Genomic DNA, 14,255 nt, shown 5'->3' on the forward strand with positions numbered 1-14,255 from the left:
AAGCGCAGATTATCTACAGCTTTTCATCCCCAGACGGATGGCCAAACAGAAATTCTCAACAGGATCGTTGAAACTTACCTTCGAGCGTTCACCAATCTTGAGCAGATTGATTGGGCCAAGCTATTGCCAACAGCTGCTTTTGCATATAACAATAGTTTGAATCACACACTCCGGATGTCGCCTTTCCGAGCTATGTACGGTTATGATCCCGAATTCTATGTCGACGTCGCGGACGACGTCCCCGAGGGGGAGATACCCGCAGCCAAAGACAGAATCAAAAAGCTACACGAACTTCGAAGAACACTGCGAGATCAATTCATCAAAGCACAGCAAAGACAAATCAAGTACTACAATCAGAGACACACACCAATTGAGTTCAAAAGAGGTAGTCTTGTGAAGCTGTCAACTCGCAATCTGAAGCTGAAGAATAAAAAGCTTCAGCCGAGATTTATTGGGCCTTTCAGAGTGACTGAAGTCATTGGAACACAAGCTTACAGACTGTCACTGCCTGAGCAGTATTCCAGACTCCATGATGTGTTTCCGGTTCAGTTAATAGAGAGGTACCATTCGAGAGATGACAATGATGTAATGCCAATACCTGAGCTTGAAGAAGACCCTGATCAGTACGAAGTTGAAGAGGTCAAAGACAAGCGGGCTATCAAGGGCAAGGCTCATTATTTGGTGAAGTGGACAGGTTGGCCTTCAGAGTACAACCAATGGGTTGCTGAAGAGGATATGGCCAATGCCCACCGTGTTATTCGCAGTTTTGAGAGATCCCGCCGAGGCAAGAGGCGGAAGGAAGAGGTGGATAGGGGGAATACGAAGGGGTGAGTACGAGAGACATTGTAGTGGTTTTCCGAAAGAATAGCTATAGCTACGTCGGTTTTCCCACTACATGGACGACTTAGTCCAGCGAATGCGTGTTTCATGAACTCAGGCTTGCGAGGACGAAAGCCTTTGAGGGGGAGATAGTTGTAACAACCCCCCTCTTCCCCGGAGTAGATTGACATGTCACTGGTGATGGATATATCACTGGGTGGTTGAGGTGTCAAGTGTGATTGATATATCACAGGGGAATGGACATATCACAGAGTGATATTGTGTGATGTAATTATAGTTTGTATTATCGACATCACATAGGAGATTCCGGAATCACCCGGTCTCTCAAATGTCGATCTATAAGAAGGTGCCTCTGATCTTCAAGGAGGAGGCAGACTTCAGTCGAATAGACATTCCCCCCCCCCAACTTGCATACTTTTTCTAGCTACGCTATAGTGATCCCTCCCTGAACCCTTTTAGTGCAACCGCACGTTACAGTCGCCCTTGGCCCGGAGGACGAACCCCATATGCGAATCGGTCCACATTTACAAACGAAGGGCTTTATACACAGCAAACGCGACCCTGTCCGTGAGATACAAATAGACCTGGACACTGGGGCAGAAGTCAGTTGTGTCTCCCATGAGTGGGCCCAGACACAGCACCTCAAGCCATATACTCATAACTACCCGGGAACTCTAGGTGTGGTAGGTAACGTGAACATTACCGCCAAAGGAGCTTACTGGGTGCGTTTTTCACTTCAGGATTCAGCGGGGGAAACCCGTCAATTTTACCGACCGTTCCTGGCCGTGGATCGAGAACCGGAAGGAGCGCCCTTACTTATCAACAACGCCGAACTTCAGCAAATGGGTGTTCATATCCGCCTCCTACCTGGTCAGGGATGTGTTTGGAATTTTGCTCCAAACCGCGACAAGCCCTATGTGCAGGAGGAAAATGCCCATCGATTCCGCAAGCGGCTCATCAAAAACCCCAAAGTCTACGCATTGGTTCCGGTGAACCCCCTCATCGAAAGTTTGACAACGGAACAAAGTAGCGATAAATTGGATCAACGACTAGAACCTTACGGAGACGTCTTTTCTGCTGCCAAGGCGGCGAAATTACCCCCACACCGGCAAGGTGTCGATTTGGCTATCGAATTGCAAGAAGGGAAACAACCACCATACGGACCGCTTTACCCGCTGTCGCCCGCTGAGTTAGAGGCTCTTCGGAACTATATCCAAGAGAACCTCTCCAAGGGATTCATTCGACAATCCAAAAGTCCAGCCGGTGCGCCAGTGTTATTCATTCCTAAAAAGGATGGTACACTTCGCCTTTGTGTTGATTATCGAGGACTCAACGCCATTACTGTCAAAAACCGGTATCCCTTACCGTTGATTGGCGAAATAATGGATAGAGTCTCGGGCGCACAATGGTTTAGCAAGCTGGACTTAAAGGATGCATATTATCGGCTTCGCATATGCCCAGGCGACGAATGGAAGACAGCTTTTAGAACGCGTTATGGCCACTTTGAATATGTGGTGATGCCCTTTGGCTTAACAAACGCTCCTGCTGCTTTCCAAGCCTATATTAATTACGCGTTGAGGGGCCTTATCGATGACTTTTGCATTGTCTATTTAGACGATATCTTGGTCTTTTCCAAAACTGAGGAAGAACATACCGCGCATCTCCACCAGATTTGCGACCGTCTTCGACAATGTGAATTGTACGCGAAACCATCCAAATGCCAGTTCTACCAAAAGGAGATCGAATTTCTTGGATTTGTTATCAATCAGGAGGGCGTGTCTATGGATCCCGACCGAGTTAACACAATCAGGGAATGGAAGAACCGTCCACCACAAAACTACCGGGACATTCAAGTATTATTAGGTTTCTGCAATTTTTACCGCCGATTTATTCGACATTACTCCCACTTAGCTCAGCCTCTTACTACTCTGCTTAGAGGAAGTAAGAACGGTAAGAAATCAGGAGACTTTTCTAAAGAATGGGGCGAACAGCAGCGTGACGCTTTTTTGGGATTATTAACTGCATTTGAGACCGCCCCAATGCTCAAGCACTTTGACCAAGACAGACGGTCCCGTGTCGAAGCGGACGCTTCAGACTATGCTCTTGGTGGAATATTTTCCCAAAATTTCGAGGACGGGTGGCATCCCGTTGCGTTTTATTCCAGACAATTCAAAGGCGCAGAGGTACGGTATAGTACGCCCGACAAGGAAATGCTAGCTATAGTCGATAGCTTCAAGCATTGGAGACACTATCTTGAAGGCAGTAAGCATACAATTGAAGTACTAACAGACCATCACAATCTTCAAGCGTTTATGAAAAAGCCTGTGCTTAATGGCCGTCAAGCTCGTTGGCTTTATTACTTAACGCCATATGATTTTATCATTCGTTACCGGGCGGGAGAATCTAACCCTGCCGATGCCTTATCTAGAAGGCCAGGTTATGAACTGTCCGAAGAACAGGACTATTCCTCTTTACTAGCGACTTTGGATGCAAAGTTAGCTAGAGTGAACAAAGTGAAAGTTTTATTTCTCCGCCAAAATTTGGGGAGTGCAGACCAGGGTGCCGTGAACGGGCTTAGCCCAGCACCTTCTACAGATGCAAAGTTGCATGCTGTAAGGACAGTCAATAAAGGTAGCCCCAAGGGTGAGGACTGTGAGGCTGATCACCTCTTGAATATTCTGCGTGCACAGATTGTGACGCGAAAGAAAGCCAGAGAAGCCACTGAATCTGAAGTGCCGTTCTCAAGTGAACCAGCGGTTGATTTGAAGAAATTAATTGCTGCGGTGCAAGCAACCGATCCTTTGAGTCAGAGACTGATCAAGGAAGTGAAAGCTGCTTCCTCTAGTGAAGCTCGGGGTGCTTATGAGTTGTCCTCCGAAAATCTCCTCATGTGGGAAAACAGAATATATGTTCCTCAACAACGAAGCTTAATTAATGAGCTTATTAGCGTTTATCATGACTCTCCCCAAGCTGGTCATTGGGGTATGACAAAGACACTTGAATTACTACAGCGGAAGTTCAAATGGACCGGCATGCGAGCCGACGTGGACGAATACGTCCGGACGTGCCCTACCTGCCAAGGTCTTGCAGGTAGAAGACACAAACCTTACGGAAGTTTAGAGCCGCTGCCACAGCCGCTACGGCCGTGGGCTGAGATATCCATGGACTGGATTACAGGTTTGCCGCCTTCAATGAAAGGAAATCAAGAGTATAACTCCATCTTAACTATCGTGGATCGCTATACTAAGATGGCAATATTTTTATCTGTTACTGACACCATGGATGCGGCTGAGATGGCCGAACTGCTGTATAGCGAGTTGGAATGCCGCTTCGTACCTCCCTCAGGAATTGTGAGTGATCGAGACTCCCGGATAACTAGTGAATTTTGGGCCGATATGTGCCATTATACGGTAGTGAAACGGAAGCTTTGCACCGCTTTTCACCCACAAACAGATGGCCAATCAGAAGCTCTTAACCGTATTGTCGAAAATTATCTACGAGGCTTTACCAATCTTCAGCAAATGAACTGGGCACAATTATTGCCAACGGCTATGTACGCCTATAATAACAGTTACAACCACACGCTCAAGATGACGCCATTCAAGGCGATGTATGGCTATGACCCCGATTTCCACATTGACATCGAGGACGATGTCTCCGGGAAGGCCCCAGCTGCGCTCGATCGAGTACAAAAGCTCCAACAGCTCAGGAACTCTCTGAAGGCTCAATGGGTGAAAGCCCAAGAATATCAGAAGAAGTATTATGACCAGCGTCATATACCAAAGGAGTTCAAGAGAGGAAGTCTGGTAAAACTGTCGACGGCGAATCTGAAACTGAAGAACAGAAAGATTCAGCCAAAGTTTATCGGACCTTTCCGAATAACGGAGCGCATTGGCAAACAGGCTTATCGGTTAGCACTCCCAAGTCAATATGATCGACTTCATGACGTTTTTCCAGTCCAAACATTGGAACCGTACAATGCTCGGGAGGGAGCCGACTTATTACCCATGCCTGATCTGGAAGATGAACCGGATGAGTACGAGGTTGAGGAAGTTAAAGACAAAGCGCTCATCAAGGGAAAGATACATTACTTGGTGAAATGGGCAAATTGGCCATCCGAATATAACCAGTGGGTCAACGAGGTGGATATGGTCAATGCAAAGGCCAGGATAAAGGCATACGAGAGAAAAATCTCGAAGAAGGTGCCAAGGGTTAAGTCTGGAGCGGCTAAGTCTCGTGATACTCTTTTTCCCTAGGACAAACAACATAATGTCAGGGTTTTTTAATGAGGTCAGCGAACTAAGCAGACGTTCGGCTTGTGACAACCCAAGCAGCTAAGTCTCGTGATACTCTTTTTCCCTAGGACAAACAACATAATTTCAGGGTTTTTTAATGAGATCAGCGAACTAAGCAGGCGTTCGGCTTGTGAGGACCCAAGCCATGAAGGGGGGATAGTTGTAATGCCCCGTCACATCACGGTGATAAGTGGTACCGGGATTGCGTACGCAGCACAAGACACGTGCGGATGCGGCGCGATGACGTACGTACGGAAGCGGCTCGCCCCACCGTTCCGTCGTCATATATGTGATAATGTGTATTGTGTTAAAGATTAAATGTATAAATAGTCTACACAAGAGCAGGGAGTGAGGGGGCAGGCTTCAATATAATAATTGAAGACAAAAAGCTATCGTACAACTTCCCTCACCCTTTTATTTTACCGTGCTTCCACTCTGTGGTGCACGTTACACGTATCGTCTCATGCACTGAAATGTCATCGTGAAAGCAAAAGGTATGAGATAGTCGTCAGGTCCTTATACTGCTATTCTAATTCAACTGCAACCTAGGGTGATCGCGGCCCTACTTGTAACCGGTGAATTCTGTGCTAAGTCGAGAGCTTTTGACACTGAGTTATGGGAACGAAAATTTCCGAAGTTTACCAACTTTTTCAATTTGTGGCGTCCGTCGAAGATTCATCCCACCGTTTTTCATTAACGCGTCGCTGACGTTCTCTTGGTTCGTGTGTTGAATTGTTATGTCCTTGAGCCGCACGTGATCGCAGCTCCACAGTATTGTTCCACATACTTACCTACATAATTCCTCATGGACTCCCGTGTTATCTCACCATTAATACGACGATGAGTACACCTCTGGCGATTGACATCTCTGCAGCTGGGTCATTTGATAATAAAGTCGCAGGCCACGACGGCGTTTTGCAAGATCCAACTAGTTTTGAAGAGGATAAGTTTAGGGGTGTTAACGAATAACGAATATATTCGAATTATTCGAATTATTCGTAATTCGAATACGAATAATTCAATTATTCTTGCTTACTAATGCGAATACGAATAAAATGTGTTTATTCGCAAATTATTCGTAATATTCGTAAATGTTTCGCTCGTTTGAGGTAACAGCAATTTTACACGACATATACTTCATAAAATCACGGCTTCCCTGCCCGGTCCCTCTTGTACACTGCTCGCAACAACATCAATCTTCTCATTGTCTCAGCACTCAATGAATGCCTCCGTAGACCTAGAAGATCTCTTCCCGTATTAAAGAGTCTTTCGACAGCCACCTCAGAGGCAGGAATTGCCAAATAATCCCTTGCTGCGGCTGCCATTCTAGGGAATTCATCCTGATTCATTCGCCACCATTCAAAAAGCCAACCTCTTTCCATGGTCACTCCGTCGTTGACCACAACTACCTCATTGTCGAAATACCGGTCAATATCAGATACACGGCGTTGTCGCGGTTGCAATTTCTGCAGAACTCGCGCTTCAATACTGTACCCTGTGACTATTTTTTCGTCTGCAGAAACCGACACAGGGTCTGTTGTTAGCGGGTACTGTCGATGTAGAACCCCTTCAGATGAGTAATGACTTTCGCGGCAGTTGATTTTCCAAGTTCTTTCTCCAAAAGTAGAGCTTTGAAGCGTGGATCAAGGACGAGAGCTATATAATATGCGTCTACCCCATCCATACAGTTATAGTACTTTTGGTACTTTTTTAAGCCTGCCTTGACAGCATGGGCAATATCAACATCAAGTTCAGAAAATTCTCCCTCCATGGAAGCAGCATCATTGAGCATATCGTGCAATTCATAGTAGATTGCGATCGCGAGGCTGATCTGAGGTTCTCTCTTGGATACGGTCAAAGTAAATTCTTCGAATTTTTGCAGAATAGTCTCGACTTGTTGCAAACGATGCCAATCTTGGGCACTAAAAGGAGGAAGATATTGCTGCTGTGCAACCCACCTTCTTATTTGTTGCTTTGCTTCGATGGCGTCCCGGAGCATTCTATGGGTGGAATTCCATCTGGTATCCACGTCATATTCGATGAATTTAGATTTCAATCCGTTTGCTTTGCACATAACCTTCCACTGTTCCTTTCGTTGTGGCGTGCGGGCTATCCAAAGAGCCATGATCCGAAGTCTAGACAATGCCGAATGCGAGTCAATATCCAGGTTTTGATTTGTTTGCAGGAGATCGCAAGCATCGACTGCCGATTTGCGATCTCCTGATCTCAAGGCAGATAGAATATCGCTGACGATGAGATTCAGCACATGTGCCAGACACCTGACATAGCTATCAGTCCCTTGAAAGCGAAATTCCTCAGGACGCCCAGTTGTATCATCTGTTAAGAGCTGTTCCTGTAACAAGTATAGGTCAGACACCAGTGTTTGGTTATTTGATGCGTTATCCGCCGTAATAGTGAGAAGCTTGCGCTCAATTCCGAGCTCGACCAAGGTCTTATGCAACATATCGGCCATGTTTTCCCCGGTGTGTGCTCCAGATATTTCTGCAAACTCAAGAACTTGTTCCCGATATTAAAAATCAGCCGTCATCCAATGTCCGATCACACCTAACATAGCCTTCGAGTTTTTGCTGGTCCAAACATCCAGCGACAATGCAATACTCTGACACGTTAGCGCCAAGTCATCAACCAATTGAGCCCGACATAAATTGAATTCCGCATCAATTCGACTAGCTGCAGTCTGCCGGCAACGGAATGGAAGTGAAACACCTATATCGTTGAATATTTGTTGGAATGACGATGATTCAATTGCCAGGAACGCCATATCATCCGTGACCATCCAACGTACCAAATTCTGCTCTAATCTTTTCGCTACATCATCCTTAAAACTCTTCTTGAACATCGTAGTAAGCGATTGCTGCTTCGGTTCCCCTTCATCCCGTCCATGGCCATACCGCCATTCAATGGGATGCCATGCTTGCCAAGGTGAAGTTTCATGTTGCTGGTGGAAGTTGCTCGGGCGGAATCCGTCGTCTTCCAAGCACACATTTTGCATCGAATCTCACGATCCACGATTGGTCCCTTCTTGCCTCGCTTCGGATACCATAACTTTCCGGGAAGCTCAGAGACGCTGAAGTTTGACCACAGTGAGAGATTCTGGTTCTTGTCGAGATGTGCTGACGACTCACCTGAGACACCAGAAGATTCTGGCAGTTCTTCTACCGACGAAGTCTCTTCGTGACAGGTGTCAGACGTCTGAGAGTCGGTTGGAGCAGGGGAAATTGATATCCACTGACTAGCCGAATTATTAGCTGTAAGTGGCTCAACGCCTTCAGTTGATAAATTCAATCGCAACTTCTTAACGATCCGGTCTTCAGGACCTGCCTCTTCGTCACTGCCGTCATTAAGGAGGTGATAGTCAATTCTCTCGGACTGACGAAAACGGCTAGACATGATAAGGGACAACTCGTCCTCGTCCATTCCGCTGATGGTGGAGATCTCACGACCGCTGTCAGACATTTTGCTGTAGATACGTATAGATTAGTTACAAAGGAATTGAAGAATATTGGTAGAATAGAACGCGCCGTTGTGTAAGAGACGCGTTTAGTTACTACGCGTCGTGTTCAACTAAAATAAAGTTTACACATAGGGTTAGGGTCATTTCATTACGAATAAACTGCGGATAATATTCGCTATTCGTATTCGACGGTTCAAGCCTTATTCGTTACGAATAAAAGAAATTTTACGAATACGAATATCGAATACGAATAACGAAATATTTTATTCGTTAACACCCCTAGATAAGTTTTTCTATGCTACTGCTTTGGTTGTATTTTAGCTATATCTTGGATATCGAGAATTGTGCAGTTTGAACGAGACGACGACATGCATCTAGGTCGGGCGAGGAGAAGTGTCCATTCTTTTTGTTTGAGCGCCCGTGTTTATAGTACGGTTTGAGTCATTTTTCCTAGTTACTTATAATGAATTTGATGTGAACGACTGAATTATTATCCAACCCCCCAACGAATTGATCGTGTGTAAATACTACTTCCCAAAATGGGACAGTAGCCAGTCGAAATTCGAAAATAGTTCGGTTCTATGGGTACAGTGGCATAAGTATCCAAACTAATCTGCCACAGCGCAATTGCACACGCGAAACCAAATAACCTGATCGGCAAGCCAACCGATCGCCCAAGCGTGCTGATCGCAAAAACCCACCATCAGATTTATTTTTCTAAATAGCAACCCACAGCGACGATATATAACATTATAATAAATAGGGCTGTTGACGATACGATATCGGCGATTTTTTACGCTACGAATACACAAGGTAGACATGAGCCGCCCGAATTACATCGGCTTCTAGATCCAGATCATAGGTCCAATCGAGTTCTATGGGAAGAAAATCAGAAGGGAATATCTGAGCGAGATAGGTATCCCGCTGAGCAAATATGTCCCATGCTGTTAGCTTTCCTAAGGAACCGAACAACCTGTTTGTAGCAGAATAACTAGCGCCTGCCGTCGTAGCAGGGGTAACTCGAATGGAGTACCACGACAATGGAAAATTGAGTACTTGCCGAGCATCCATAATGCAGCATGCTATACACAGAGGAAGTCAATGAGTCAGGGTTCACGTTGGCTTCGTTGAAGATTCACGTTGACACATACAATCGGGGTCGTTTGAACGCGACTGTTCGAACTGAGGACTGGGCAGGACTAAAATTGACCTCTATTTCGGCTCTAACGTCTACTGTTAGGAGGTTGCTGCATTGCCCTAATAACCCTAACCCAAATGAGTGGCCAACCTGGCAGACTATTGCTGGCGGAATCGAGATCGACTGTTGCGGGATCGGCAAACTGTCCCACATCTTTACAACTCCTAGAAGTCTTTGACTGCCATAATAATATGCAGGAGGTCACCGAGTGCTCCCCTCAAGTGGACGTCGAACTTACCGTCCCCTCCGCGACGATCTCTCATCAACTATGTCGAAGCGCCTCAGAGCGTCTATGCTCACGGAACCAGGTTCACTCTCTATAGCGCAGAAGGCAATGGGACTATAGCGATTCGAATCCAGAAGCATCTCCAGGTGCGAAATTCCCGTCACTGTCGCTGAGATCGAAAAGTGCTCCCTCGCTTCTGGTCCTGATGAAAAGCAAGTTGTCGCCAAAATATTCGATCCCCTATTTGTTCCTGTCGACGAATTACCAGATATTCCTGCAAAGTTTAGGCAGGTCGTCGCATTCCAATGTTGCAAACGAGAGGTCGCTGCGTACTCTTCGTTGACTTCTCTGCAAGGTAACGCAGTTCCGAAATTTTTCTACGGCGATCTTTCCTGCAACTTCCCACATCGATCGACAGAATCCGATCGAATTGCCAAAGTCATTTTGATGGAATATATCGATGGCTGGCCATTGTCGTGGTATTCTCGCAAGGAGTTGACGGCATCACAAGGACGCTGGATTATGCAGCAGACGGAAACTATCCTGCATCAGATCCATTGCCACGGGGTAATTCACCACGATTCGTTTCTGCGAAATTTCCTTCTTACGAAGCTTGGAAGAGCAGTCATTGTCGATTTCGAAGAGTCGGAGATCTTAGATGGGCACAACAGGTATTCGCCCGAAAAGCTGAAAAAGGGAGATTTAATGGTATTGCGTGGCGACTTTGAGGACCTTGGGTAGCTGCCTCGTGACGAATCCGCGATGAATATTGTGTGGCCTCCGACATTGTCGAGGGGATTATAAATGTGCTGCAAGGGATTGCTATAACTGTGTGGCGCAGAGGGAGAATCTTATGGGAATATTTAGTTAGTTTGCTGTTCGCGATTTGCAGCAACTATATTGATCGAAAGGATACATCGGTGAAGAAATACCTTCGTGGTCTCTCTTCTAGATCGAGCTATGATGCAGAGAAACTGCATACTACTGTCATGCGATAAAAGTCGGGCTACCTATACGGGCGACAACATGGTAGGTGTAGGTATCCCTCAGCTGGCCGGTACAAAGCGTACAATAAATAACATAGATAAGCAAAATGTAGCAAGCGGGGGACAGACCGGGTGTACTCGGCATTGCTGGCTGAAAACCCATGCAGAGCTGTAGGCGGATTTGGCGGATATGGCGGATAATCCGTATAACTATATAATAACTATTAATGAATCTTGCAAATTTTTAAATGCGGATGGCGGATTTGTCAAAAGTCATTGTCATCATTCGGTCGGCGTGGCAGCAGCCGCATTTGCAACCACAATTTGTTGTTTGCACGGCTGGGGTTTCAGAGTATCTCATGGGGTTAGGGCCGCTACGCGAAACCTTATATAACTATTTCGTATTGTGACGAATATGGTATAAATGGCAAACGAGGTGCATGGGTTAGGGCTTTCAAGACCAACAAATTGTGAAATTGTTGTTGCGCCGCCGGCTGCGAGAGGTCTCAGACTCACCGCTGCTCGAGGCACTCTTCAACAGACTGCAAGTAATTTGGCAATCGAGAGAACAGTCTTATCGCTCTTCCTGCTTTGCTGCTCTTACCTCAACTAAAGGGCGGCGATGTGACCGACCGACATCTAATTAATTCCGGACAGAGGATCGACCACTCTCAATCACGCTGCGGCTCTCGGTTGACGCGGCTCCCGCCAGTCGATCTCCCAACATTGCAGCCCACACAATTCGCTGGCCTTACTTTCAGTTACAGCCTGACAAATTCATAGGCTCGGATTCACACGATTCCTGAAAATAATACTAGAATGCTAAATCAGGGCAGTTCGGGAACAGCAACTGCCTCAACCGCGACAGTCATGTCCGATAGTCCGCACGGTGCCAGACGATCTGCCAACGACAACGAGGATATCTCGACTATCGAATTGGTTGACTCTGGCGCCGATGTTCATGCGTCGTCACGGATTATATCACAGCAACAAAATTCGCGGCGAAGACAGATCGGAAAAGACGCTGAACCACGGAATCGGTCAGCAGACGGGGACAGGTTGGAAGTCACTGAGTCGACGAAGCGAGATGATTCGAAGGGAACCATAAAGCTAAGTCACATATACCCGATCCATGCTGTTAGCCGTGGCAGTATTTTGTCGCGAGAGTCAACAACTCCCACACCGAGTTTTGTGGGCTTTCGAAATTTAGCCATGATAGTACTCGGTGAGTCCCCGCCCTTGCGCAATCTTGGTGGAATCGGCTAACTCTGCAATTGCAGCTGTCAGCAATCTCCGATTGGTGATCGAGAATTACTCAAAGGTATCGCTGCCCCACATTACCGAAGTGTCTGTAGTGTCATGCTGACGTTGTACAGTACGGTGTTCTGATCAGATTCTCTCGTCTTGGTATCTCACATAAGGACATTCTGTATTGCATATTCTTGACCGCTACAATACCGCTACATTTATTCATTGCTATTGTTATTGAGAGACTAGTTGCAATTCCGACGGTGCACTACGTTGCGTCGCTTCGAAAATCCGAGGACAAAGGTGGCACTCATCCAAAATTGGGAAAAACGGCGGGCAGTATATCGATTTTGCGTCCTAAACCGAAGTATATGTGGGGCTTGATCGTCCTATTGCATTCCGTAAACGCGATGGCGTGTTTGTGGGTTACGACGGTTGTAGTTTACAATTCTATTTACCATCCACTGCTTGGAACTGCTTGCGAGATTCATGCTGGTAGGTTATATCCTCTTAGATGTGGTACGCCATATGCCGCTAACTATTGACAGTGATTGTGTGTCTTAAGGTCGCATCATTTGCACTTACAAATCGTGATCTTCGGGAGTCGATGCTGAACTCTCAACCCGCACCAGCTATCTACAACTCAGCCCCATATCCTAAGAACTTGACTCTCAAGAACTTGTCATACTTTTGGTGGGCACCTACTCTTGTTTATCAACCTGTATACCCTCGATCGCCATCATTCCGGCCATTATTTTTTGTTAAGCGGATTCTGGAGATGGTTGGACTATCATTTTTGATCTGGTTCTTGTCAGCGCAATATGCTGTACCGACGCTAGAAAATAGTTTGGTGCATTTTCACAGTTTGCAATTCATGGGAATTATGGAGCGACTCATGAAGCTGGCTAGCATTAGCATGGCTATTTGGCTTGCGGGGTATGTTCCGACGGCCGTGCCGTAATCATTGGTCATGTTATGAAAGACTGATTTCTCTAGGTTTTTTTGCATTTTTCAGTCTGGACTCAATGCGCTTGCGGAGGTAATGCGGTTTGGTGACAGATCGTTCTATGATGACTGGTGGAACAGCAAATCTGTTGGAGAGTATTGGCGTCTGTGGAACAAGCCTGTTACGAACTACTTCCGGCGTCATATTTACGTGCCGCTTGTGCGCCGCGGATGGAAGTCTGCGACTGCCAGTGTCATGGTGTTCTTCGTCAGCGCGGTTCTGCATGAGCTATTAGTTGGAGTTCCGACACACAATGTCATTGGGTACGATTCAATTTCCGTTGTCTAACTTGACTGTGACTGATATAAAGCCAGAGTTGCGTTCTCGTCGATGATTCTTCAAATTCCACTGATACAAGTAACCGCGCCTCTCGAGAAGATGAATGGGCCGACTTCTGGAATAATAGGCAATTGTATCTTTTGGTTTAGCTTCTTCATTGGCCAGCCGCTGGGCGTGCTGCTGTACTATTTTGCATGGAATGTTAGCATTGGTAAAGTAAAGATGAGCGATGCTAGTAGTCCCGGCACTACGGCTTAACAGCTTTTTTCCATTTTTGGCTTGTTGATTGACTTGGTACTTATCGAGGAATGTCATCCTTGAGTTCGACTGTCTCCCCATCTCGAGAAGGGATGGGATCTAGAAACCGTGCTGCGTTTGTGTGGCCTTACTCGATATTTTTCGTTGGATGTCATTTCGTCTTGCAATGTTATTTGCGCGTTCCGCGGTTGCGTAGCCACTGCATAGACTTTATCCAGCTCAATCTTGTCGTTGCCTGGTCTTTTGTTTCAACGCGCCTTACTTTCTATTTCTTGATGCTTGATACTATTTACCGTACATAAATATGGAGTTTTGTGACATGGTTTGCGTTTTTGCCGTTGTTGATTTGGTTATCCTTTAAAAATATGGTACGGTCTGCGACAATGTTATGGTCGAATTGGTTACGAATAAAAGTGAATTAAGTTTGTTCAGAATAACTAAAGC

General features: G+C 46.1%; 2 protein-coding genes across 2 annotated transcripts; both read left to right on the forward strand.

The window, feature by feature from the left end:
* Nucleotides 1-9,689: 9,689 nt before the first annotated feature.
* Nucleotides 9,690-10,885, forward strand: POJ06DRAFT_286457 (uncharacterized protein; the record flags this gene model as incomplete). Its single annotated transcript, XM_056190224.1, has 3 exons — nucleotides 9,690-9,853; nucleotides 10,006-10,180; nucleotides 10,218-10,885. The coding sequence occupies 3 exons, from the start codon at nucleotides 9,690-9,692 to the stop codon at nucleotides 10,773-10,775; spliced, it is 897 nt and encodes a 298-aa protein (XP_056040496.1). The 3' UTR covers nucleotides 10,776-10,885.
* A 658-nt stretch (nucleotides 10,886-11,543) lies between these two features.
* Nucleotides 11,544-14,232, forward strand: POJ06DRAFT_262391 (MBOAT, membrane-bound O-acyltransferase family-domain-containing protein). The gene is made up of 6 exons (XM_056188736.1): nucleotides 11,544-12,245; nucleotides 12,301-12,341; nucleotides 12,397-12,763; nucleotides 12,817-13,204; nucleotides 13,265-13,537; nucleotides 13,589-14,232. The coding sequence occupies exons 1-6, from the start codon at nucleotides 11,840-11,842 to the stop codon at nucleotides 13,809-13,811; spliced, it is 1,698 nt and encodes a 565-aa protein (XP_056040497.1). The 5' UTR covers nucleotides 11,544-11,839; the 3' UTR covers nucleotides 13,812-14,232.
* Nucleotides 14,233-14,255: the final 23 nt, after the last annotated feature.

The sequence above is a fragment of the Lipomyces tetrasporus genome (genome assembly GCF_029532465.1).
Source record: "Lipomyces tetrasporus strain NRRL Y-64009 chromosome Unknown POJ06scaffold_12, whole genome shotgun sequence".
NCBI classification, from domain to species: Eukaryota; Fungi; Ascomycota; class Lipomycetes; order Lipomycetales; family Lipomycetaceae; genus Lipomyces; species Lipomyces tetrasporus.